Source organism: Balaenoptera ricei, chromosome 1 (genome assembly GCF_028023285.1).
Source record: "Balaenoptera ricei isolate mBalRic1 chromosome 1, mBalRic1.hap2, whole genome shotgun sequence".
Lineage (NCBI taxonomy): Eukaryota > Metazoa > Chordata > Mammalia > Artiodactyla > Balaenopteridae > Balaenoptera > Balaenoptera ricei.
In genome coordinates this window covers 24,787,858-24,815,452 of record NC_082639.1, presented here as the reverse complement: position 1 = coordinate 24,815,452, position 27,595 = coordinate 24,787,858, and the positions used below count along the sequence as shown (strand labels likewise).

Here is a 27,595-nt window from a genome sequence, read left to right as displayed (position 1 = left end):
TGACTATTGGTTGGCCCCTAGGGAGCTTCAAGATGGGAGATGGTAGGGCTTCCCTGGTGGCGCAGTGGTTGAGAGTCTGCCTGCCAATGCAGGGGACACGGGTTCGAGCCCTGGTCTGGGAGGATCCCACATGCCGCGGAGCAACTAGGCCTGTGAGCCACAACTACTGAGCCTGCGCGTCTGGAGCCTGTGCTCCGCAACAAGAGAGGCCGCGAGAGTGAGAGGCCCGCGCACCGTGATGAAGAGTGGCCCCCGCTTGCCGCAACTAGAGAAAGGTCTCGCACGGAAACGAAGACCCAACACAGCCATAAATAAATAAATAAATTTATTTATTTAAAAAAAAAAAAAAAAAAAGATGGGAGATGGTAATGACCAGAGGAATCACTGTGTGATTAGAAGGTTGGAAGTTTCAGCCCCATTCCAACTTCCAGGGAGGGAAGAGGGGCTGGAGATGGAGTTAAATCATCAGTGGCCAATGATTTAATCGATTATGGCCATGTAATGGGGTCTCCACAAAAACCCTTAAATGATAAGGTTTGGAGAGCTTCTGAGTTGGCAAGCATATCCACACACCATGAAGGTGATGAACCTCAACTGTACAGAGACAGAGGTTCTTGCACTCAGGGTCCTTTTGGACCCTACCCTATGTACCTCCTCACCTGGCTGTTCATTTGTGTCTTTTATAATAAACTGTAACTGTTAAGTATGGCATTTTCCTGAGTTCTCTGAGTTGTTCTAACTAGTTATCCAATCTTGGGAAGGTGGTGTGGGAACCTTCAAATTCATAGCCAGGTCAGACAGAAGTGTGCGTAACACAGGGTCAGGATACTTGCAAGTGCTGTCCGAAGTGAGGGCAGTCTTGTGAGACTGAGACCTTAAACCTGTAGAGTCTGACAGCACCTCTCGGTAGTTAGTATCAGAATTAACTGAATTGTTGGACGCCTACTTGATATCAAAGAATCAGAGAACTGGAGAACTGGCTGTTGATTCCACACATTTTGGAATGGCAATAAAAGGAATGAAGTATTGATACATGCTACAAAACAGGTAAACCTTGAAAACATGCTAAGTGAATGAAAGACGCCCGTCACAGAAGACCACATGTTGTATGATTCCATTTATAAGAAATGTCCAGAATAAGCAAATACATAAAGACAAAAAGTAGACAGCTGGTTGTCTAAGGCTGGGGGCAGAGGGGAGAGGGAGACAGGGAATTTGGAGTGACTGCTAATAGGTACAGAGTTTCTTTTTTATGACGAAAATATTCTCAAACTGTGGTGATGGTTGCAAAATTCTGTGAATATGTTAGAATATATTAGAAACTACTGAATTGTACACTTTGGATGAAATGTAGGTATGTGAATTATGTCTCAAAAAAGCTGTTAAAAAATGTTACATAAATGGAATCATAAGATATGTAAACTTTTGGGATTAGCTTTTTTCACTCAGCAAAATTTTCTGGAAACGGATCCAGGTTGTCGCATGTATCAATACTTCATTCTCATTCCTTTGTACTGCCGAGCAGTATTCCATTGTATGGATATATCACAGTTTATATTTATATTATACTTTTAATCAATATTGAGAATGAGCATCTTTTAAGATATTTACTGCTCAACTGCTATTTTTTCTCCTATGAATTATCCTTTCATATCCTTGGCCCCTTTTCCTACTTTATTCTTTTTTATTAGTCCTGTGTGATATGGACTGAAAATTCTTTTTCCTAACTTAACTTTGCTTATGATGATTTTTGCAATTATGTTTTTGACTTTTATGTAGTCAAATATACTTCTATATTGACTTTTTTTTTTTAATTTACTTATTTTTGGCTGCGTTGGGTCTTCATTGCTGTGCGTGGGCTTCTCATTGCGGTGGCTTCTCTTGTTGCGAAGCACGGGCTCTAGGTGCGCGGGCTTCAATAGCTGTGGCTCGAAGGCTCTAAAGCACAGGCTCAGTAGTTGTGGCGCACAGGCTTAGTTGCTCCACAGCATGTGGCATCTTCCCGGACCAGGGCTCGAACCCATGTCTCCTGCATTGGCAGGCAGATTCTTAACCACTGCGCCACCAGGGAAGCCCTATACTGACTTTTATATAGTCAAATATTCTTCTTTATTTTCTTCTAATAAAACACTTACGGTTACATCTTTTACATTAAAATCTTTAATAAATCTTTCATTTATTTTAGCACAAGGAATCAGCAAGTTGAGTCTTTTGATTCACTAGCAGTGTAACAGAGCAGAAAGCCCACTGGGCTAGGCATCAGGAGGCCTGGGTTCTAGTCCTGCCCATGCCACGACCTAGCTCAATCATTCTGAGCAGGCCACCAGTCTGTGGAACCTACCTTTTCTACTTAACACAATTGTTTTGAGAAACAAGTAAGATTACAGATGTGAAAACGATTCTCCAAAAATGTTCAATAGATACCTATCAATTATGAAGAAAATTAAAGCATTATATATATTTGTATTGGTTACAATACTATTTCCTTTCCGCATGCCATATACCAGAAAACTCACAATGTTGGCCTCAGAGAATAAGTAGCTTGCCCTCCCCCAAACCCTAAGCCAAAAGAGGTCAAGTGACTCGCCCTAGGATCACAGGTGAAATTTAGGGAAGAGTCAGTTCTAGAAGTGAACACAAGTGGTTATGCCCCAGCCCTCCCCACAAGTCATTCTTCTGAGTTAAGACTTGCTAAAAATGAACTGTCATCAACTGTCCGTATTCGTATCTTTACACTAAAAACACAAACTACTCTCTGAAAAAAGTAGAGCCTATAATTAAACTGTGGTGGGGGTGACAGTAGAGAGAGTGAAATGAGAGTGCTGAATTTCAAGTTATAGGTTCCCACCTTGCTTCCGACAGCCTGGGATTTTGATAAAGGCTCCATAGTCTGTCACCATAGCAACCTATAAAGACAAAAAAAAAAAAGAATCTTCGTCACACAAATAAGAATCTCTCTCCCATAGCATTTAACCTTGTCTCCCTGAATTTCTACTTGGTACTGACTGCCTCTATCTGCTGCAAAACTGCCTAAAAGTGATGTTCTGTCAAACATTATGTTCTTTTTGAAGTTTTTTTTTTTTTGGTCGCACCGCACAGCTTGTGGGATCTTAGTTTCCTGACCAGGGATTGCATCTGGGCCCTCAGCAGTAAGATTGCAGAGTCCTAACCACTGGACTGTCAGGGAATTCCCCAATTTTTTTTTTTTAATTTTTATTGTGGTATAGTTGATTTACAATGTTGTGTCAGTTTCAGGTGTACAGCAAAGTGAATCTGTTATACATATACATATATCCACTCTTGTTTAGATTCTTTTCCCATATAGGCCATTACAGAGTATTGAGTAGAGTTCCCTGTGCTATACAGTAAGTCCTTATTATCTACTTTATATATAGTATGTATGCATCAGTCCCAATCTTCCAATTTACCCCCCTCTCCCCGGTAACCGTAAGTTTATTTTCTTTTTTTTTTTTTTTTTTAATTATTAGCACCTTTAATTATTATTTATTTATTTTTTGTTTTGTGTTGGGTCTTCGTCTCTGTGCGAGGGCTTCCTCCAGCTGCGGCAAGTGGGGGCCACTCTTCATTGCGGTGCGCGGGCCTCTCACTATCGTGGCCTCTCCTGCTGCGGAGCACAGGCCCCAGACGCGCAGGCTCAGCAATTGTGGCTCACGGGCCCAGTTGCTCCGCAGCATGTGGGATCTTCCCAGACCAGGGCTCGAACCCGTGTGCCCTGCATTAGCAGGCAAATTCTCAACCACTGCGCCACCAGGGAAGCCCCGTAAGTTTATTTTCTATATCTGTAACTCTATTTCTGTTTTGTAGATAAGTTCACTTGTAGCTTTTTTTTAGATTCCACATGTAAGTGATATCATATGGTATTTGTCTTTCTTTGACTTACTTCACTCAGTATGACAATCTCTAGGTCCATCCATATTGCTGCAAATGGCATTATTTCATTCTTTTTTATGGCCGAGTAATATTCCATTGTATATATGTAACACATCTTCTTTATCCATTCCTCTGTTGATGGACATTTAGGTTGCTTCCATGACCTGGCTATTGTAAATAGTACTGCAATGCTTTTTTTTTTTTTGGTTTTTTGAAGTTTAGACTGACAGGTATGTGTGATCATATTAAAAACATTGGTGAGATTGGTGTGTTTGTCAGATGGAATGACAGTACTTAGGAATGCCCAAATCCCACATGTACTGAAATCCCTCAAAAAGATATAGGAACAAACAGCAGAAAATTAGGTAATAAAGTTACACTTTATATTATCTGGAACTGAGGCCTCCAATCCAAATGGAGAAGTTTAATAATTTGAAATGGATCATGTAGGACATCTCTTTTTCCTAAACTTCAAACCAACCAGACCATACAGCTTGCTCCACTTCACTCCAAACCAGAGTCTTGGGTTTTATCAAGACAATTAGAGAAAAAGCCAACACACAGACATCTGACAGAACCTGAAAAGATGTAATCAGAGAGAGAAAGAGTTGTCTTTTGCAGAGTTGACCTAAAATGGAGAAGTTAGAGGCTTGATGGATCTATGTAATATGCAATATGTAATAGAAACAAAAGGCCCAAAAGCCTTGCCAGATAAATCATTATCCCAGCCTCTACCTCTATTGCTCTCCTCTTGTCTATCCTCCAGCCCACCCCACCCCTCAACTGTGGATTGGGATTAAAGTTGTCACTACACACTATATTTATCACTAAATTCATAATTATTTATAAAATATTCAATACGTTCTTACACATATAAACTTTGTTCTTTCCAGTGACTTTAAAATTAGTTATCTCATATTGGGCAATCACTGTTTTGGCTTAAACATAACTAAAACAAGGGGAAGGAAGAAGAAGAAGGGGGGACTTCCCTGGTGGCGCAGTGGTTAAGAATCTGCCTACCAATGCAGGGGACACAGGTTTGAGCCCTAGTCCAGGAAGATCCCACATGCCGTGGAGCAATTAAGCCCGTGTGCCACAACTACTGAGCCTGCGCTCTAGAGCCCATGAGCCACAACTACTGAGCCCACGTGCCACAACTACTGAAGCCTGTGCACCTAGAGCCCGTGCTCTGCAACAAGAGAAGCCACCGCAATGAGAAGCCCGTGTACCACAACGAAGAGTAGCCCCCACTCGCCACAACTAGAGAAAGCCCGTGCGCAGCAATGAAGACCCAACACAGCCAAAAATAAATAAATAAATAAATTTATTTTAAAAAAAAAGAATGGGTTAAGAACCAAAATTTCTAAACTCCTGTTTTACAATGAATATTAGGGTTAGGGACCAGATATTCCCAAAGAAACAGGACAGCCAGGCAGATACTAGTACTTAAAATCAAGGCAAGGTGGACTTTAGAGATTAACTGATCCAATCCTGTCATTTTTCAAATGAGGAAAGTGAAGACCAGAGAGATGAAGTACTTATCCAAGTTCACAAAGTGAGTTGTTCTCTGTAAAACAGGGCCGCATGGATAAAGAAGATAAGACTTAATATTTTTAACTGCAATAAAAGAAAATCCCTTCTTTCTGGACCAACTAAAGGCACTTTGGCTTTTGCTCCAGGGATCTAGAAAGAGGGCTGAAATGCTTCATACTGTCTAACACTATTTAAGGGCATAATTATCTAAACAACTTAAAAGCAGCATCTGGAAGTTGGAGCCCAAATCACCTTGCTGCTATAAATTGAAACAATCTCACTTTTCAATACTGAAGCTCCAGTGTCACATTATTATCTTTTGAGGAAATATCATAACAGACCTTAATTTGGCTTCTTCCCAAAGGAAAGGTTAATGCACTCAACTGTTCAGTTGGGAAAACACATTCTTGCCTATTTTCAGCAGCAGGTGTTTCTATCACTGTGTCTCCTAAGGTGCAGTCAGACGAAATTAACAGAATGGCACCTGCCTTAGATGATCACACAGTCTGCCTGGTGTCCCAAGAACAATTAATCAAATAGCTCAGGGGAGAAAATTCAGTAATTATCTCAACTGAACTCAGGGCTTGGGTAAAATGAATTTACCATCTTCAGATTAGAGGTTGCACTGGCCTTGAAACTTGTTATCCCCATAATGTAAATGAGGAATTTGAGGCTCAGAGATATAAGTTACTTGTCTAAAGTCACAAAGTTGGAAAGTATCAAGACCAAGTACAGAAAAGAAGTTTTCTGACTTCTAGTCCAATGCTATTTCCAACTTACCAACACCAATCTTGCCGCAGCATTTCTTTGGCTATCTGGGCTAAGCCAAATCCCAAATCTCAATGCTATGCTTGTGCTCCCTACCATGCTTAATGGACTCCAGCACCAAGATGTCTCTCAGAGAACAAGAGAAGGATGAATACTAGCTTCTCGGCTATTCTGTTACTGGGCCCTCCAACCCTGCTGAGCCTGCTAAGAGAAGAGCTGCTAGGATATGGGCTGCACCACCAGTTTCTTCAAAGGCAACTGGTCCTAAGAGGCTTGGATTCAATTTAATTCAAACATTTACTGAGCACCTGCATGCAAGATACCATGTCAGGCACTGTGAAATAGAAACAACATATAAAAAGAGATGCCCAGGGCTTCCCTAGTGGCGCAGTGGTTGAGAATCTGCCTGCCAACGCAGGGGACACGGGTTCGAGCCCTGGTCTGGGAAGATCCCACATGCTGCGGAGCAGCTGGGCCCGTGAGCCACAATGGCTGAGCCTGCGCGTCTGGAGCCTGTGCTCCGCAACAAGAGAGGCCGCGATAGTGAGAGGCCCGCGCACCGCGATGAAGAGTGGCCCCCACTTGCCGCAACTAGGGAAAGCCCTCGCACAGAAACGAAGACCCAACACAGCCATAAATAAATAAATAAATATTTAAAAAAAAAAAAAAAAAAGAGATGCCCAGGGATTCCCCTGACAGTCCAGTGGTTAAGACTGCATGCTTCCACTGCAGGGGGCACGGGTTCAACCCCTGGTCGGGGAACTAAGATCCTGCATGCCACTCGGTGCAGCCAAAACAAAAAACAAAAAACAAAAAAAAAGAGAGAGATGCCCAGTCTGTTTTTAAATGAATTTGAATTAGTTACCAAGATACATGAGATAAACATGGCCTCTGCTCCCTAGTAACACCCAATCTAATGGAGGAGACAGACACATATACAAGTAACAATAGTACAAGATAGACTATAAATGTCATGATAGAGGTACAAACAAATGACTGTGGAACAACCAGATTTACCATCTACCTTCCTCCTATACTACCCCAATTCAGTCAAAAGAGTTCTCTTATGGGTCTTTTGGTTCCTCCATGCATTTATGAACAGTTGAACAACCCCAGCTGCAGACCTGGAGAACCTGATTTAGAACTTGCCATTTATTAATCATTTGGGCAATTACTTAACTTCTAAAAAGTTTCCTTATCCATAAAATGGGGTTAACAATTTCTTTGGAGAAAGTCAATGACACGTAACGTGTGAAAGTGCTAACATACATTAGGCTTAACAAAATTTATTTTGAATTTTTTTTTTTTTTTTTTTTTAAATTTTATTTATTTATTTATTTATTTATGGCTGTGTTGGGTCTTCGCTTCTGTGCGAGGGCTTTCTCCAGTTGTGGCAAGTGGGGGCCACTCTTCATCGCGGTGCGCGGGCCTCTCACTATCGCGGCCTCTCTTGTTGCGGAGCACAGGCTCCAGACGCGCAGGCTCAGTAATTGTGGCTCACGGGCCCAGTTGCTCCGCGGCATGTGGGATCTTCCCAGACCAGGGCTTGAACCCGTGTCCCCTGCATTGGCAGGCAGACTCTCAACCACTGCGCCACCAGGGAAGCCCTATTTTGAATTTTAATGTAAATTCTTCTTTTTAAATATTAGGCACTCAATGTTTGTTGGATGAATATTCTGAAAAATAGTTTCCTGTTTCCAATTTACCATGAAATTTCTCTTTCCCTAATTCCAGTCACTCCTAGGCATTTTTCAAAATGTGTTCCTGAAATAGTAAAACTATAGTTCTAGTATTAGAACTATAAACTTCTTTCTGAACATTACCCTAGCCCATCCATCCTTGACAGTAAAATATAAAACCTACACTAATTCAAGCCCCATCTCATGTAAGAAAAAGACATAGATCAGGAGCCACTTTACTAGAAATCTGAGTCAGTTTGTGGAGGGCAGAGAGCTCCTCTTTCTTTTGTGCAATACCTGACAAGTGAGGGCTTCATGATCAGAAAAATCAATTTCATCTCCAGAGCTACCATTTCCTTTTTCTAAGCCCTGGTACCTCACTGATCTCTGGGGATACCATGGGCCCTAAAGAATGAGGACAGAGGCTCTGAAGAGCAGAGCTGTTTGCTATTTGTTAGAATGTTATCATCCTTTGTATCTTGTCTCTTACATTACAAGTTGGGATCCACTTAACAGAAGTCTAGAGCCACATTTATCTATAACCAACCAACAGTCACAAAGTCTGTCTTCAAAGGCCTCATGTTATTAGGTGGTAAAACTTTTGTCAACCGTAAAGCAACTATGAATGCCATAAGAATGATATAGTTAAAATACTACAGGCACTCACAAGACACTGAAAACAATTTTTTGGCTTTACTTTTGCTTCAAGAGAAGGGCGACTGGGGACTTCCCTGGTGGCACAGTGGTTAAGAATCCGCCTGCCAATGCAGGGGACACGAGTTCGATCCCTGGTCTCAGAAGATCCCACATGCCATGGAGCAACTAAACCCGTGCGCCACAACTACTGAGCCTGCGCTCCAGAGCCCGCAAGCCACAACTACTGAGCCCGAGTGCCACAACTACTGAAGCCCGCGCGCTTAGAGCCCGTGCTCCGCAACAAGAGAAGCCACCACAATGAGAAGCCTGTGCACCGCAACGAAGAGTAGCCCCCGCTGGCCACAACTAGAGAAAGCCTGCACGCAGCAACGAAGACCCAACACAGCCAAAAATAAATAAATAAATAATTTTTTTAAAAAAGGGCGATAACATTAATGAATTCCTACTACGTCTCAGGCATTGTGTTTTTATAGATGATAGCTTATTTAACCATCATCACAATCCTATGAAAGTTGTTTTTATCTCCATCTAACAAATGAGAAAACTGAGGCTCAAAGAAATTAAGTGACGATCTCAAGGATCACACAGTTAGTAAGTAAAAGAGCTAGGACGGAATCCAGGTTTTGCCTGGTTCCAAAGCCTCTGCTCTCTAAACAAATACAATGTCTCCTCCCTCAAAGATTGATCATTCACTCAGTTATGAAGGTGTATTGAGCACTTACTATTTTCTACCCACCTACCTGGGACTGAGATATACAACAGTAAACAAAACAGACAGGGCTCTGTCTTCATGGAACTTAGTGTCCTCTGAGAAAGAAAGACTTTAAACAAGTACAAAATAAATATAACATGAGCCTATTTATTTATGGTGGGAAAAAGATCTGAGGAGATGACATTAGGGCTGAGACCTAAAAGATGAAAAGAAGTTGCTGAGAAAATGGGACAGTTAGAAACAACAGCATGTGTAAAAGTCCTGAGAAGGAAGCAGGCTTAGATGTTTGGAGCTATAAGGCCAGAGTGGCTACAGCATGAGTAGAGTGGAACTAAACAACATTGCCAGAGTAAGCAGAAGCCAAGTCAGGTAAGGGTCATGAAAACAAGTTTGGATACATTCAAGTATAATGAGAAGCCTAGGAGAACTTCAAGAAAGCAACTTGGTCCAATCTGTTTTTAAAATGTTATTCTGGGGAATTCCCTGGCGGTCCACTGGTTAGAACTCTCAGCTTTCACTGCCAAGGGCCTGGGTTCAATCCCTGGTCAGAGAACTAAGATCCCATAAGCTGTGCAGCGAGCCAAATCAATCAATCAATCAATCAATCAATCGTTATTCTGGCTGCAATGTGGAAAAACAGATTGGAAGTGGACTACAAAAGAAGTAGGGAGCCCAGGAGGGCCAGGCAAGAGATGAAAACTTAAACTAATGGGGTGCCAAAGGGATAAAGAAGTATAGACACCAGAGACATATTTGGGAGGCAGAAAGATAGTACCTGATAATGGACTGGAGAGGGAGGGAAACAAGATCAAATCAAGGGGAGAAATTAAAGATGATGCCCAGATTTCTAGCATGGGTACCTGAATGAATAATGGGTTCGTTTGCTGAGATGGGAAAGACCGGAAGAACAGATTTGGTGAGAAAACCAAAAATACAGTTTAAAACATAAATTAAAGGGAGTTCCCTGATGGCCTTGTGGTTAGGATTATGGGCTTTCACTACTGTGGCCCAGTTTCAATCCCTGGTCGAGGAACTGAGATTCCCGCAAGCCATGCAGCACAGCCGAAAAAAAAGAAAAAAGCATAAATTAGAGATGCTGTGAGGTATCCAAATGAAGATGCCAAGTATGTAGTTAGAAGTCTGGAGCTCAGAGGAGGTACATGTGGGAGCCAGATGTTCTGCTAGCCCTTCCCGTTTAAACTGTAATGTTCAAGACATTCTCAAGCGGACAGAAGCTCCAAACCCAGGTGCTTTTCACCTTCAATCTACGCTTAATATAAATGGGAAGTTTTCAAAGCCAAAAGAATATACCTCTCCTTGGAAAATAGTGTAGAGAGCAGGCAAGTTCTCCATGGTCTCGGGTCTTCCTGAATTCATCCTTAATGTTCTATGGTTCCTCCATTTCTCTTCTGCTAAAGCTAATTCAAGTGTCCTGTCACAAAGAAACAGAACAGGTAACAATCAGAGAGACATTGGCAATAAAAAAAAAATGTGCTGCCGATCCACAGGTTGTCCCTACAGGATAATACCATTAGATTTAATACCATGTACTTCTAAATTTACTTATTTATTTTTGGCTGCGTTGGGTCTTCGTTGCTGTGTGCGGGCTTTCTCTAGTTGCAGCGAGCAGGGGCTACTCTTCCTTCCAGTGCAGGGGCTTCTCATTGCAGTAGCTTCTCTTGTTGTGGAGCATAGGCTCTAGGCGCACGGGCTTCAGTAGTTGTGGCACACGGGCTCAGTATGTGTGGCGTGCGGGCTTAGTTGCTCCGCAGCATGTGGGGTCTTCCCAGACCAGGGCTCGAACCCGTGTCCCCTGCATTGGCAGGTGGATTATTCTTAACCACTGCGCCACCAGGGAAGTCCCCACCATGTACTTTTATCCAAACCTCCTTTGTCCACTATAACTGTGGGAAGTTTTGGAAACCTTGATCTTATTTCTTTTCAATTTGATACTTTACCAAGGCCATTAGCTTACTGTTTTGTTTTTATTGTTATTATTGCTATTCTTTTGCCAAGGGAAGGCTTTTGGTGGGGGGGGAGGGGTGTGAACGGATCTGTAAAAAAGGAATAATAATAGTAATAAGAGCTAACATTTATCAAGCAGTTACTATGTCCAGGCACTGTGCTAAGCACTGGACATCCAATATCTCATTTAATCCTCAAAACTCTCAAGATGTAGGTTCTATTAATTATCATATTATGTAGATGAGAAAACCAAGACTTTCAGAGGCCAACTTATTAGGCCTATGTCAAAAAGCCAGAAAATGGTAGAGTCAAACTCTGGCTGACATCAGAGTCCACACTTTTAACCACTATTCTAGGTGTTAAATCTGAAGTGACTTCAAAAAGAGAGCATAGAGAATTCCCTGGCGGTCTGGTGGTTAGGATTCTGCACTCTCACGGCCAAGGGCGCAGGTTTGATCCCTGTTCAGGGAACTAAATCCCACAAGCCGTGCATGGCGCAGCCAAAAAAAGCAGAAAGCACAGCTTACTTTTTTCTCCAATGAAATTAAAAACACACATGCTCATTTTAAAAGTTCAGATAACACATTAATTTGAAGAAAAGAAAATCATCTATAATTCAATTTGGTTTATATCCTTTCAGACCTTTTTACATGTACAAGTAGGTTTTTTAATGGAATCATGAAACCATTAATTAATATTAATAGCCATTTTATATTATTTTTTAGCAATTCATACACAAACACACACACTTTTTTTAATGCCTATGTAACAATCCATTGTTGGATGCATCAAATTTATTTAACTATTTATGAATCATATTAAAATGCAGATTGCAACTCAGTAGGTCTAGGGTGGTGCCTGAGATTGGGCATTTCTTTCCTTTTTTTTTCCTGAAATTTATTTATTTATTTATTTTAATTAACTTATTTATTTATTTTAGCACGTGGGATCTTTCATTGAAGCAAGCAGGCTTCTCTGTAGTTGTGGTGTGTGGGCTCAGTAGTTCTGGCAGATGGGCTTAGTTGTCCCAAGGCATGTGGGATCTTAGTTCCCCTACCAGGGATCGAACCCGAGTCCCCTGCATTAGAAGGCAGATTCTTAACCACTGGACCACTAGGGAATTCCGTGGGCATTTCTAACAAGCTCCCAAGTGATGCTGATGCTGCCAGAGTACCACGTCTTAGAGCTTTGAAGTTGGAAGGGATCTTAGAGGTACTCTTGCTCAGCCTTCCGGTTTTAAACAGGGAGGAAACCAGCAATCTAGTGGCTCTTAACCATGCTCCTTTACTTGCTGCATAAATCACTGCTACATAAAGATAAAGTTAATGGTACAGTCCTCAGTTCTCTTTTTCCTCCTAATTACTTGACATCAATAAGACCTGAAACTCAATTTTCCTTGAGTTTTCGTGTGCAAATACCTCCTTCTCTCCTCAATCCTGAGCACACCCCTACACTTTCAGATGATTACTTTAGGTCTTACTTTTGGAAAGTCTTCCTGATTTACAATAACCATCCATTAACTGAACTGCCTCACTTAAAACAGAAATGAAAGAAAATTCTGTCAGGTTCCAAACCCTAGTTCTATATCATTCCAAAGCCCAGGAACATCCCTGTCCTTGAGTTCCATAAGACAACCTGTATTCGTATAATAAACTTGCCCTTTTCTGTTTACGTCAGCCAGAATTGAGTTTTATTAGTTTATTAAAAGCACACAGATAGAATGAAGGCTGATTTGTCAGTTCTTGAGAAATGGCTGACAAACAGCTTAAATCCAAGTATCACAGCCTGGTTGGATCCTGCCTCTTCCACTTCCCAGCTATGCAGTCTCATCTCTAGTCCTTCCCTTCCCTCTGCCCAGCATCCTCACCTCATATCCTAGAACAAAGGTTATTAACCTGAGGCCAATGACTCTATCAAGAAACCTTAATTATCCCTCCAATTCTTGGAGCACTAGTGAGGTACAGAATCCACAGAGGCATCAGCAGCTAGGACTTCTAAATTAAGCTCAAACAACTTAGTCTATCAACCGTTCTTCTTTAAACAAAGGTCACAGAAAGAGCAATACAATCTTAAGTTATTTTGTACAGATTTTTGCTGTGATAAGAGTATGAACAGCTAAGTTTAAAGCTCCCCTATTTGCTCCTTTTGTAGAACAGTAGCCTGAGAAACCCTATGCAATTCTTCAAGCAGGAAATTGGCATGCATTTTTGAGAGAAATCCTGTTATACAACAGCAGAAGGCTTACGATTTCAGAATTGTAAAGGGTTGCCAGGGACACAGTTATTTATTAGCCACCTCCTTCCCAAATGGTATTTTTAAATTTTTTTGAATTATATTCTGTAGAAACCTAGGGTTGTTGTATGGTGGTTATTCAAAAGGAATCCCAATTGGAAAGGAAGAAGTAGAACTGTCTCTATTTGCAGATCATATGATACTATACATAGAAAATCCTAAATATGCCACCAAAAAACTGCTAGAGCTCATCAATGAATTTGGTAAAGTTGAAGGATACAAAATTAATATAAATACAAAATAATATACAAAAATCTGTTGCATTTCCATACACTAACAACGGACTATCAGAAAGGGAAATTAAGGAAACAATTCCATTTACAATCGCATCAAAAATAATAAAATACCTAGGAAAAAACCTAAGGTTTCTTCCAGAAGCTTCTGGTTATCCAGAAGCTTCTCAGTTAACTCAAGTTTATTTTAAAAAGTCAGTTCTGAAATATGTAGGGACAACAGGATCAGGAAGGCCAAAGAAGAAGGGCCCTAGGTCAACCAACCAGAGGACAGCCTCCATACCAAAGGTGGGGGAGAACAACCCCAAAGAAATCTGAGTTATGGGAGGTCCCACACAGAGCAGTTGCGAAGCTAGGAGCCTCTCCTCAGTAATTAGGCAGAGGTTGATTATTGCTGATTCCCACTTGCCCTCCCAGCTTTGGGGTGGGTCATGGTAGCAAGGGGGAAGGGAGGTGTTACGTGAGGAAGGCCTACTTTTAACAGCATATTCTGCTTTGATCTGGTTTAGCTATTAAGCTTCTATGTAACATTTCATTTGGAAAAAATAGTTCTGCTGCTTTCAAAAAGTTTATAAAACATTGAGACATATATAGTGTAGTTCAATAGGACCACATCTGTAGACTTAAAAGAGCAAGTAAATTGACAAGAATTGAGGCACACCATTTGAAGTTGCCTTGCAATAGTTCTAGAAACAAAAAATTCCCTACGCGTTTCATTTTACTTGAATGTTTTAAACAATTGTGATACGGAGGGAAGCAATAAGGACCCAGTTATTTATTAGCCACCTCCTTCCCAACCCAAAACAAAGGGCAGAGCAAGGAAAGTATAGCGTGGGAACGGGAATGGGAGCTGCAGCAGGGGAATGGTAGCCGAGAGTGAGGTCAGAGCTTATGCTGGGCGAGGAGGAAATCCACAAAGAGCAACCCAGTGTGGGGAGAAGCAGGGTTATAAGGGTGTCCACACACTGGGGCAATCCAGAATGGGGAGTCAGTGCCCAAACATGGAAGAGCGGGGCCTGAGGATTAGAGGTAATTATGCAATGTTAATTTCCTGATTTTAGAAGTTATATTATGGTTATATAGAAGAATGTCCATGATTATAGGAAAACGAAAGTATTCATGGGTGATGGGGCATCAAGTCGGCAACTTAACTCTCAAATGATTCATTACAAAGTGTTATTTGTACTGTACCTCCGTAATTTTGTGATTTTTCAGATTTTTTTTAATGTGCCTGCAATTAGGAAAAAAAATAACCACGTCCTCTCCTCCTTCCCCTCAAGCAATGAGCAATTCATAGAATAATATTAAATTGGAAAGATAATATGTAGCCCCTTTGAAACTTCATTTCATGTGTCACCTCACTGATCTGGCCAAGATTTTTGTTGTTGTTTTTAAGTTTAAGATTTAGATTTACTGTTGTTACTTAACAGTACCAATTAGATAGACCTCTGAGAGTTAAAGTGATTTTAATTTATTTTTAAGTTATGTATAAGAATTGGGGCGAATCAACCGATAAGTCAAAATACTGGGACACATCAAAGACAGAATAATGACAGAGTCTTCATTCTCAAACACTATTCCACACTGCCTCAAAAAGAATTCACAGTCCACATCTAAATTTTGAAGAGTATGTAGTTCTTTTTTTTTTTTTTAATTTATTTGGCTGCACCGGGTCTTAGTTGCGGCACACAGGATCTTCGTTGCAGCATGCAGGATCTTTAGTTGCGGCATGCAGGATCTAGTTCCCTGACCAGGGGTCGAACTTGGACCCCCTGCATTGGGAGTGAGGAGTCTTAACCACTGGACCACCAGGGAAGTCCCTGAAGAGTAGTATATAGTTCTAACACTAATCAGGTCCCAAATAAGAGATTCCAATAAGGAGTAATTAGAAGGGCATTATTCCTGGAGGGTAGGATGAGCAGGGTCTGGATTTATTCATTCAAACATGTAACCAAGGACCATTTCTCATTTGATTTTGTCTTCCCAGTGCCTGTATACAGTAGGTACTCAAAGTTTTCTTGAATGAGTGAATAGAGCCTTACTATGTGGGAAACACAGGTAGAGAAAGAAGGAAGAAAGCATTCTGGTCTAAAGAATGTAGGAGAAGGAACTGAGTTCCACACAATTCGCTGGGTAAGTCAGAAGATGGGAGACTTTCAAATATCAAACTGGTGCCCAATCCTCCTCCTTCCCATCAAATTTCTAGAGTAACTATCTTAGACAGATGCTTTTTCCATTTTGCACTCTGGTCATGGATCTGTTGACAAAATGGTCGAAGGCAGGAAAGAGGAAAAATAGCAAGAAGCAAGGAAAAACAAAAATGGACTCCTAAAAAGTGAAAGCTGAAAGCAATTATTAAGGTCATTCAGTCCATTACTCTTATTTAATTGAAAATGAGGCTAACAGAGGTCAAATGTCTTGACAAGGGCTGCTCACAGTTAGCCATTTTGGTACTGGACCCCAGGACCAGTCAACAATTGATTGATTGTTCAGTCAACAATCCCTAAGGTCCCTTCCAAGTCTTCTAATAATAATAGCTAATACTTGAGTGCTTCCTATTTGCCTTTAACCTAGAAGCTTTACTTGTCTTAACTAAGTTAATTCCCTTTTTGACCTCCCTACAAGATAGGCAATTATCATTTTGTTTGTTAAGGTATTTTACAGATGAAGAAACTAAGACACAGGAGAAGCTAAGTTACCTTGTTCAAGATTACAAAACTATGAATGATGGAGATGGGATTCAAATCCTATTTACGAATATTTTTTCTTTCCTTTATGGATTGTGAAATTGTTCCAAGCGTGCCCTTGTCTTGCACTCCATCATATCCTTCAAATCTCCAGTGCTTACCACAGTATAGAGCACACAGAAATTTGTAACTGTCTACTGAAATACTGAAGTACTTAATTTTACTCTATTTTAAATTGTTAGTTAATTTATCAGTTCAGCACCTTTATTGATATTTATATGTCAGGCTCTGTGCTAGGCACTTCATAAATCTCCTTTCTTTCTTTTTTTTTTTTTTAAAAAATATTTATTTATTTATTTATTTGGCTGTGCCGGGTCTTAGTTGCAGCACATGGCATTTTCGTTGCAGCATGAGGGCTCTTAGTTGCAGCATGCGAGATCTAGTTCCCTGACCAGGAATTGAACCCAGGCCCCCTGCATTGGCAGCACGGAGTCTTAACCGCTGGACCACCAGGGAAGTCCCCGTAAATCTCCTTTCAATCCTTAAAACAACTCTACAAAACAGGTATCTCTGTTTTAAAGGAATGAAGTAACTTGTCGAAAATTCACAGCTAGAAAGAGATAAATCTTAGGCCGTTCCAAGAGCCACACACACTTGCCACTAAACCATTCTTTTCAACACAGTCCCTGTCATCAAAGGCTTCCTAGTCGTGTAAGGATAATGGTGACCAATTACAATACAGTATGATCAGTGCTAGTGATTAGGTTCAAAGTATTAAGAAAACAAGAAAGAGAAGAAGGGCCTGAGGGAAGCAAGGAAGTTTAAAAGGTGACAACTGTGTAGGTCTTTAAGGATGAACAGAAGTCCTCTAGCAGAGAATACTGTTCATTGACCTCATCAGAATCCTGATCTACTGACCTCTATTTTCTTCCAATCTATCAGCCCTCTTTTTTTCTTCACTTTCCTCTCTATCCAGCTTAGATTCCATAGTCCATCATTCAAACAATAACTTAACTTCCCTTTAACTCTGTCTTTATAGCTCACCTAACTGGCAGTACCCCTACCCTGATGGAGTACAGTTGCAGATATTGGAACACATTCTAGCTAGGTTAAACAGAAAGGGATTTATTGCCAGGTATTATGTGACTTACAAAATTACTGCAAGGGCTATAGGAAGTACTGGTAGAACTTCCCAGGAACACCTCCTGACCCACAAAACAACAGTCTTTGCCATGATCAAGAAAGTCATGGCTATCATTGCAGAAAGTCACGAAACCAAAAAGCTGACGACTAAGAAACTCACTGCCTCTGCTATGGTATTTGCCAGCAAAACGTTATGCCTCTCACCCTCCTCCTCCTCTCACTTCCAAATTCAATTCTCATCTTAGGTGCAGAGGAGTCTAGGAAATATCTAGCTCTCAGTTCCTCCAATACCCCAGTCTTCACTGCCAACAACTCTCACCAAAGTGGTCTATCTGCACCTATCTCCCCTCCAATCTGTTCACACTACTAAGGCCTGAGGGATCAAGCTGCCTCCCCCACCCCACCACCTGCAAAAAAAAAACCCTCAGTGATTTCCCATCAGTCTTAAAGCAAAAGCTACAAAGTCTGGCCTCTGCCCGCCTCCAGCTTCATCTTGTACCACACACCCCTCCGTTCTCTTTGTCCTGGTCACACTGGCCTCTTTGTGCCTGTTAGTCACTTTCTTCACATTTGCCACAGGACCTCTGCACATGCTGTTCTGTATGGAATATGCTGCCTTCCTCTCTTCACCCAACTAATTAGAACTGTTCCTTCAGGTATCAGTTCAGGCACCTTTTCCTTAGAGAAGCCTTCCTGCTTATTCCAGGCACTCATAACACCAGCTTCCTCTCGTAGGCAGCACTTACTTTGCATTTCTTAGTGAGATCATTGGTGAGCATCTGTTTTCCCCACCGGACTAACAGCCCTGAAGTCAGGGACCATGTTTGGTTCACAATGTCTCCCCAGTGCTTTGCACAATAAATATCAGTTGCACGATTAAGGAGAAGGCCTAGTTCACAAGTATGAATCCGAATTTCTCAACACGACTGTGCTGTGGAAGCCGAGAGTCGGACATTTCCTTCATCTCCGTCTCTCTCAGGAGCACTGAGCAGGCGCTAAAAAAAAGGCTGCAGAATCATGGCAGAAACAAGTCGGCCTCCTCAGTCAGAGAGGACCCTAGTGGAAGCTGGGAGACAGGCCTCTTCTCCCTGGGAGCGCCTGGCACAGGGCTCGACACGGAAGGCTCTTGTTGAAGAAGTCAGTCGTCGAGGGCCCCAGGCAGGCGCAGAGACCCCAAAGCTCTGCTCCAGCCCTAGAAAGGGAACCCAGGCTACTACACACCAGAGCTAGGAACTCGGGGCCCCCCTCTGCCCCTTGCAATCAAACCTGCAGCGGAGAAGGGCCAGTCTCAGACATAACGGAGGCGCCGCCTCCAGATTCCACTGCCCCCACCCCCAATCTTCCTTACACTTACTCGGTGTCAGCGTCCGGTCTCCACACCGCAGCATTGCGCGAAACACCGAAACCCAGTCAGCGAGCTTCCACCCACAGGACACAGCGCGCCTAGGTGGGACTCCAGCTCCATTCACCAATCCTGGAATAGTACTCTCGTAAGGGCAGAAAGAACTGACCAATAACAGGAGAGTCCCCAGGGGGCGGTGCAGAGGGGAGTATTGGAAGCTGATTGGTTTCTCCAAGCCGGAAGTTCCGGGGGAAGACTAAGTTGGAGCCAATCGTGTGGTGCCTGAGGGTGTCCGCGCGGTCAGTGGCGGCTTAAGGAGAGTGGCTGCCGCCATGATAGAACAGCAGAAGCGAAAGGGCCCAGAGTTGCCGCTGGTCCCAGTCAAGCGGCCGCGGCATGAATTGCTATTGGGAGCGGCGGGGTCGGGCCCCGGAGCCGGGCAGCAGCAGGCGGCGCCGGGAGCTTTGCTGCAAGCGGTGAGTAAGGGAGCAGGCGGCCTTCGGCCCTCAGCTCTTCCTCTCTCCTCAGGGCTGCACCTGGTGATCCCGCACCGGCCCTTTCCCCACACTGCGGGGACGGAACGGGACTCTGTCACCTGGAGTTGAAGCAGAAAAGCACTGTAAGAGCGGCCGACACTCTGCGATGCTCCATATGTTTCCCCGTTTGACGCCCGTTTGCGGCATCTCGACCGCCCTGTGAGGAGGCGTTAGAATTAGGCTTAAGGACCTTGAGCTCAAAACCGGGACCGGGGCTTTGGAATCTTAAATGTTCCATGGATCCGGCATAGAATAAACGTTCAGGGAAGTTGGAAGAGTGGATGGATGAATGAATGAATGAATGAATGCGGGAAGGAAGGAAGGAAATGAAGGATACTGGCTCGCTTTGGGACTTGCGGCAACTTGCTTTTCCCTCTGTTTCTCCGCACTAGTATTAGTAACAACCGTGGAATAGTTACCATCCATTGAGCTCTTGTACTAAGTGCTTTCTTTGTATATGAAAACTCCATTAATCTTGGTAACTGCCTGAGAGTTAGGAATTGTTATTATCGTATTTTGTAGATGAGGAAACAAACTTATCTAGTAACTGATAGGAACAGATTTTAAATTCAGAATCCATGCTCTTAACTACATTTCTTGTACGATAGAGGTGGTGATCACACCTCTCCCTCGGTCCTGTTAGGCTCAGCTGAAGAAATATATGTACCCCCCTCCCCAACTCCTCAACCATCTGGTCAGTAAATCCTGCTGGCACTGTCCTCAAAATATATCCAGACTTGCTACTACTTCTGCCAGGTCGATCACTAGCTCCTGGTCTAAACCATCATTATCTCATCTGGCATTATTGCTGTAGGGTCCTAATGGTATATTCCTGTTTCTGTTCACGGATGCTCAGTCTGTTCTCAATCCAGCAGCCAGAGGAATCCTTCTAAACATCAGATCGTGTTATCCCCTGCTGAAAACTTTCCATGGCTTTTCACTTCACTCAGAGTAAAACTAAAATCCTGACAATCTTTTGCCCTCTTTCCCTTGACCTCTCTGAACTACCAATTTTCCATTGCTCACCCTGCTCTAGGCACACTGGCTTCCATGGTCCTGCCACAAAGCCTTTGCATTTGCTGCTCCCCCTATGGATTTACTCTTCTTCCAAATGTCCACATGGTTTACACACTCAACTCCTCCCAATCTCTGCTCAAGTATCACTTTTTCCGTGAAGGCTTTCCTGACCAGCATATTTTAAATTGCAATACCCTGTGCTCACTAACCCACATTGCTGCTTTGTTTTTCTCCATAGCACATACCACCATCTATATGTTTTACTTGTTTCTGCCTTCCCTCCCTCCTTTCTGTCCCTCCTTCCCACTAGAACACAAGCTCCATTGTTTATTTTGTTCAGTACTGTTTTCTCAGTGCGTAGAACAGTGCCTGGCACATAGTATTTTTTGAGCAAATGAGTAAGCTGGAAAACTGAAGAGATTTGGGGATTATTAATAGTGTACTTGTTCTTCTGTCTGACAAGTAAGAATATCAGCCCAGTTTTCTTTGAATTGCCCAAGCCTAGGCTTAATGTCCAAGACCATAATCAAAACTACTTTGCTTAATAACTGTACCCTGCAGGGTTTTGGGAAAACTTAGTTCAATCATTCATTCATCAAACTAGAAACTGGGAAAACAGTGTAGAATTACACTGGTAGGGTTCCTGCACTCATAGAGCTTTTCTAGTGGCAGGGCAGGGGAAACAAAATGTAAACAAACACATAAGGAAGGTAATTTCAGATAGTGATAGGTGCTGTGAGAGAATACAGTAGGGTTGATAGAATGCAGAAGGGAGATAGGGTGCTGCTTGAGCTTGAGTGTTCCGGGAAAGATTTTCTGAAGAGGAAACATTTGAAAGGAGCCACACATAGGAAGATCTAGGGGAAGGGGGTTCCTGTCAGGGGCAACAACAAGTGTAAAGGATCCTGAGGCAGAAATTAGTTTAATGTGTTTGAGCAGTTAAAAGTTGGGTATAGACTTCCCTGGTGGTGCAGTGGTTGAGAATCTGCCTGCCAATGCAGGGGACACGGGTTTGAGCCCTGGTCTGGGAAGATCCCACCTGCTGCGGAGCAACTAAGCGTACGCGCCACAACTGCTGAGCCTGCGCTCTAGAGCCCACAAGCCACAACTACTGAGCCCGCGTGCCTAGAGCCCATGCTCCCCAACAAGAGAAGCCACTGCAATGAGAAGCCGCTCACCACAACGAAAAGTAGCCCCCACTCACCGCAACTAGAGAAAGCCCGCGCACAGCAACGAAGTCCCAACACTGCCAAAAATAAATAATTAATTTTTAAAAAATGATGTCGGACAATAAGACAAAAATATGGGCACTCAGCCTAAGAAATGAGGTCAAACTTGAAAGGAGGCAAGCAGGCAAGTGAGCGCTTGAATTTTATAAATAAATAAATAAATAAATGTTGGGTATGGGATGGGAGCACAGTGAGGGAGGAAGAGAGTTTGTATAACAGATAGACACTGGAAACTTCAGCAGGAGAGTATCAAATTGGAGACATAAGTTATGTGAGAAGAGTTACCATTCTCTAAATCAGGAGAAATACACTCAATCAGTTTCCCTTGTCTTTTCCTTATACTCCCCATTCCCCGACCTTTCAGTCTCCTTTGCCTATATGTAGTGACTACTCTGTACTTCTCTCTTGTTTAGGGGCCTCCAAGATGTTCCTCCCTTCAAGCCCCAATCATGCTTCTCTCAGGACATGAAGGGGAAGTGTATTGCTGCAAGTTTCACCCCAATGGATCCACCTTAGCATCTGCAGGATTTGACCGACTGATATGTAAGGCATAGTTTTTGAATCTGGAGTAATTGCTCTCTGCCAAATAGTGATTACTTTTTAAAACCTTCAGTGCCATAGAGAGTATAAGTCTAAGTTGGTCACATAACAAACTATGTGGCTAATATGCTAAAATAGGGTCATGAAAATGCTGAATGATGTGGGGTGTAGAACTCAGGGTCCATGTGGTAAATACAGAAGGAATTATGTTACCAGTTGGAAAGTGAGTCGCTCTAGTTTGAGAACATCGTCCTCATGGAGGCAAATCTCGGTCTGATTTAGCAAGACTGGAGATCTAGGCTTAACAGGCTAATGGGAGTAAAGAGGAGAGAGATAACTTTTTCCCAAAGATATTGAGGCTCTCCTCTTGATCCATTCCCTCAGAATCTTAGCACTTGGAAAGGAAGGAGGGAATCCTGACGTGGCAACTCACTTGGATAATCTACCTGTCCATCAATAGGATCTGCTACCCGATTCTCAGCTACTAGTCAAGAAGAGTCTTTTGGCTCCTTGCTTATAACTGTGACTCAGGGTGGATGATGTCTGTTTTGATTTTGGTGTTCTAGTTCTGTGTTCCTTAAATTTATTAGTGGCCAAGTCTTTGGAAGGCTTAATGATCTTTGCAGAATGTGCTTGAGCTACTGATTTGCTTAATTTCATTGAACAAACTAGAAACAGTTTTATCAGCAGGAACATAACTCTAAATACCTCATTATGTATAGAGTGTTCCTTAATAACACTCATCGAACTTCACTCTGTGCTGGACCAAGCTCCCTAAGGATTGGAACTGTGTCTATTCATTTACCTTATTTTACCCCAGCACCTGGCACAGGTATTTAGTACATTTGCAATGAGTGAATGTAGTATAAAGTCATTCTCCTGGGACCTTCAAGTCAGTTGCAGCTTCCAAAGTTTTCTGTAAGTACCATCATTTTGCAGTCTGCTTCTACTCATAGCAGACAGTAGCTGTGAGTGCCAACTTTTTAAAAGTACAGGAGAAACACTTAAGATTTAAAAAATTATAGCCATTAACTAAAATGTTTTTATTTTATGAAATGTGAAAATATTGCATTATTTTTGTTTTAATGTAAAGAAAATTGATCTAGCTAATAGAACTAATAGTGTTCCAAAGGAGTATAATTTCAAAACTGTTGTTCTAGTGAATTCATAAGTACCCTTTCCATGGCCAATAATGAGTTTTCTTTTGCCTAGTAATGCTCACAGAACCCCTGTCCCCCTAACAGTGTTGTGGAATGTCTATGGTGACTGCGATAACTATGCTACATTGAAGGGACACAGTGGAGCAGTGATGGAACTGCATTATAACACAGACGGCAGGTGAGTATTCTGCATAGTGGGTGACAGCTGCTTCTTATAGTAATTCTTCTTGGCATCCTTTCACATTTCATCCCTGAGTTTTGTCTCAGGAGACTGTGCTGTCAAAAACTACTTCATTTTATGGACTTGAAGACATGGGGAAGAGGAAGGGTAAGCTGGGACGAAGTGAGAGAGTGGCATGGACGTATATACGCTACCAAATGTAAAATAGATAGCTAGTGGGAAGCAGCCGCATAGCACAGGGAGATCAGCTGGGTGCTCTGTGACCACCTAGAGGAGTGGGATAGGGAGGGTGGGAGGGAGACGCAAGAGGGAGGAGATATGGGGATATATGTTTATGTATAGCTTATTCACTTTGTTATACAGCAGAAACTAACACACCATTGTAAAGGAATTATACTCCAATAAAGATGTTTAAACAAGAAACTGCGTTTTGGACAACCACTTTATTATCCTATCGCTGTAACCCAAGTAAGGTGTTTATTGTTCCATGTATGCATTTGTAAACACATCACCTCTATCTAACATATCAACATCCCAGAAAAAAAAAATTTTAAGACATAAAATGTAATTTATATATATAGAAATTAGCGATTTTTATTATAAAAGTAATAATAAAATAATCTATTTCAAGAAAACTCCGAAAAAAAGCAGGAAAATGACCAAATAGCCCACGTTTTTACCACTCCAAAGATAATCACTGTTAATATTATGATATGTTTTTCTCAAGCCTTTTTCCTATTCAAAACAGTTTGTTTTTATGTATATATTAGAACTACTTGTGGGAGTTCCCTGGCGGTCCAGTGGTTAGGACTCAGTGCTTTCACTGCCATGGCCTGGGTTCAGTCCTGGTCGGGAAACTAAGATCCCACAAGCCATGCAGCACAGCCAAATTTAAAAAAAAAGAACTACTTGTACAATCTTGTCTGCTGCTTTTTACCCTTAACGTTATTCACCTGTCATATCTGTTTACTATAACATACTATTTATTGAAAATATTTTAACAATTGCATAACTTTAGAATAACTACAGATAATATAAAAATGTGGTTATACAAAGTTAATCCCATTCGGTATTTCAGTAAACATTTATTGTTTTACAGCTCTGACCTCTAAAAATTTTAGGGTTCCCTGAACAACTGGGTGCATAGCCTTGTATACATTTTTCCTATTTGAGTAAAGAAAGCATTATAAATTCAATCATAACCTAGAAATCATCCTCAGAGACAAAAGCTTTGAGTTTTAGAGAAAGAGAGTTACCAAGCCATTGGGTCAGGAATTGCTACAGTTGTCTCACCTCTGCAGCAGGGAGGGATTAAACATTTCCAAGTGGAAGGATGTGTAAAGTGTTGTATATCAAAAAGGAAGGAAAGATTGAGAAGACTGCTGTATTAGATGTATAACGTGGGGACTGACAGAGGGAAATTTTTTTTTACATTTCGTAGGGTAGACCTTACAACTGGGTCTAGAGCATGATTAGGATTTTGTTATGGAAGGTGAGGCATTCCAGCATCAGGTGCCAAGCTGTCAGAGCACAACATGTTAGTGATCTTGAAGACTTTGGCACGTTTTGGCAAGTGGGGAAGATAGATTGCTATTCCTTGTCTTCACTTATTTTTTTGTTCTTCCTCTCTTACCTTCTAGTATGCTCTTCTCAGCATCCACAGATAAAACTGTGGCAGTGTGGGATAGTGAAACAGGCGAGAGGGTTAAAAGACTGAAGGGGCACACTTCCTTTGTGAATTCCTGTTATCCGGCCAGGAGGGGTCCCCAGCTTGTCTGCACTGGCAGTGACGACGGTACAGTTAAGGTGGGTGTTGTCTGTCTGTGTGTTGAGGGTTTCTGAGGTGACATAATGTGAACCTTAACTTGTCTTCCCACCTGTGCTTTACCCTCCTCTCCACAACTTAGTTTCATCAGACATTTCCCAAAACACATTATTTAAAATACGTTTAAAATAATAAGCAGTTGAGGGTTTTTTTCTTTTTTTAAGTATCCTACAGAATAATATTACAACCGTGTTGAACCATTGTGACTTGGAATAAAATGGACCACCATCCAAGAATAATTGGATTCTTGACCTAGCTGTTTACTTAATTGTGTGACCATAGGCAGTTCACTTTTCTGACCCTCAGCTTATCAATCTTTAGAACACTGACAATAATATACATGTCTTACAATACTGTTCTGTAATTATAGTCAGTATAATAAAAAGGTTTTACATACTGACTATACAGTATGTGGTTTTAATAACAGGATGGGGTATTAAATAAAAGTCATTTAGTCCAATGATTTCTGACCTGTATGCATATCAGAATTACGTGAAGAACCTGCTAAAAATACCCAGATTCTGGTTTAGTAGGTCTGGAAGGGGATTTTTTTTTAATATTATTATTGGGTATTTGTTGCTGCGGGTGGGCTTTCTCTAGTTGCGGGTAGCAGGGGCTACTCTTCATTGCAGTGCGCGGGCTTCTCATTGCGGTGGCTTCTCTTGTTGCGAAGCACGGGTTCTAGGTGTGTGGGCTTCAGTAGTTGTGGCATGCGGGCTCAGTAGTTGTGGTTTATGGGCTCTAGAGCTCAGCCTCAGTAGTTGTGGTGCATGGGCTTAGTTGCTCCACGGCATGTGGGATCCTCCCGGACCAGGGCTCAAACCCGTGTCCCCTGCATTGGCAGGCAGATTCTTAACCACTGCGCCACCAGGGAAGTCCCAAGACTTTATTTTTTTAGAGCAGTTTTAGGTTCACTGCAAAACTGAGGGGAAGGTACAGAGATTTCCCGTATAACCACCGCCCCCACCATGGATAGCTTCCCCCACCAGAGTGGTACCTTTGTTACAACTGATGAACCTACATTGACATGTCATTATCACTCAAAGTCCATAGTTTACATTAGGGTTCACTTTTAGTGGTGTACATTCTGTGGGTTTGGACAGATGTGTAATGACATGTATCTGGCACTATGGTATCATACAGAGTATTTCAACTGCCCTAAAAATCCTTTATGTTCCACCTATTCATTCCTCTCAACCCCAGGGAACCACTGATCTTTTTGCTGTCTCCTTAGTTTTGCCTTTTCCAGAATGTCATATAGGTAGAATCATAAAGTGTATAACCTTTTCAGATTGGCTTCTTTCACCTAGTAATATGCATTTAAGATTCATCCATGTTTTTTCATGGCTTAATAGTTCATTTCTTTCCAGTGCTGAATAATATTCCATTGTTGGATGTACCACAGTTTATTTATCCATTCACCTACTGAAGCACATCTTGGTTGCTTCCAAGTTTTGGCAATTATGAATAAAGCTGCTCTAAACATCTGTGTGTAGGTTTTTGTGTGGACCTAAGTTTTTAACTCTTTGGGTAAATACTGAGGAGCACAATTGCTGGATTGTGCAGTAGAGGTTTTGTAAGAAACTGCCAAACTGTCTTCCAAGGTGGCTGCACCATTTTGTCTTCCTACCAGCAATGAATGAGCGTTCCTTTGTTCCCCATCCTTGTCAGCATTTGGTGTTGTCAGTGTTTCAGATTTTGGCCTTTCTAATAGGTGTGTAGTAGTATCTTACGTTCATTTTACTTTGCATTTTCCCAATGATATATGATGTAGAACATCTTCTTTTTTCCGGTTTTATTGAGAATAATTGACATACATCACTACAAATTTAAGGCATGCAGCAAGATGGTTCGATTTACATATATTGTGAAATGATTACCACAGTAGGTTTGACCAACATCCATCTTCTCATGTAGATACAACAAAAAGGAAAAAAAAGAAGAATTTTTTTCTTGTGATGAGAACTCTTAAGATATACTGTCTTAACAACTTTTCTGTATATCATATAGCACTGTTAGCTATAGTCATCATATTGTACATTACATCCCTAGTACTTATTTATCTTATAACTAGAAGTTTATACTTTTTTTTTCTAATTTATTTATTTATTATTTATTTTTGGCTGTGTTGGGTCTTCGTTGCTGCACGCTGGCTTTCTCTAGTTGTGGCGAGCAGGGGCTACTCTTCGTTGCAGTGTGCGACTT

General features: G+C 41.8%; 2 protein-coding genes across 4 annotated transcripts in view; one reads left to right on the top strand and one right to left on the bottom strand.

Annotated features, from left to right (window-relative positions):
- ZCCHC17 (zinc finger CCHC-type containing 17) overlaps positions 1–18,992 on the bottom strand; it is a 57,417-nt gene extending 38,425 nt beyond the window's left edge. For both annotated transcript variants that reach the window (XM_059917684.1, XM_059917691.1), the window contains exons 1-3: positions 18,915–18,992; positions 10,552–10,672; positions 2,849–2,906 (exon numbers count right to left, since the gene is read on the bottom strand). In XM_059917684.1, the coding sequence (XP_059773667.1) occupies positions 2,849–2,906; positions 10,552–10,617 (124 nt within the window). In that variant the 5' untranslated portion in view covers positions 10,618–10,672; positions 18,915–18,992. The remainder of the gene's footprint in view (positions 1–2,848; positions 2,907–10,551; positions 10,673–18,914) is intronic.
- Positions 18,993–19,206: 214 nt separating this feature from the next.
- The window catches only part of SNRNP40 (small nuclear ribonucleoprotein U5 subunit 40), a 37,245-nt gene continuing 28,856 nt past the window's right edge, over positions 19,207–27,595 (top strand). For both annotated transcript variants that reach the window (XM_059917662.1, XM_059917670.1), the window contains exons 1-4: positions 19,207–19,378; positions 22,098–22,227; positions 23,469–23,562; positions 25,206–25,371. In XM_059917662.1, the coding sequence (XP_059773645.1) occupies positions 19,235–19,378; positions 22,098–22,227; positions 23,469–23,562; positions 25,206–25,371 (534 nt within the window). In that variant the 5' untranslated portion in view covers positions 19,207–19,234. The remainder of the gene's footprint in view (positions 19,379–22,097; positions 22,228–23,468; positions 23,563–25,205; positions 25,372–27,595) is intronic.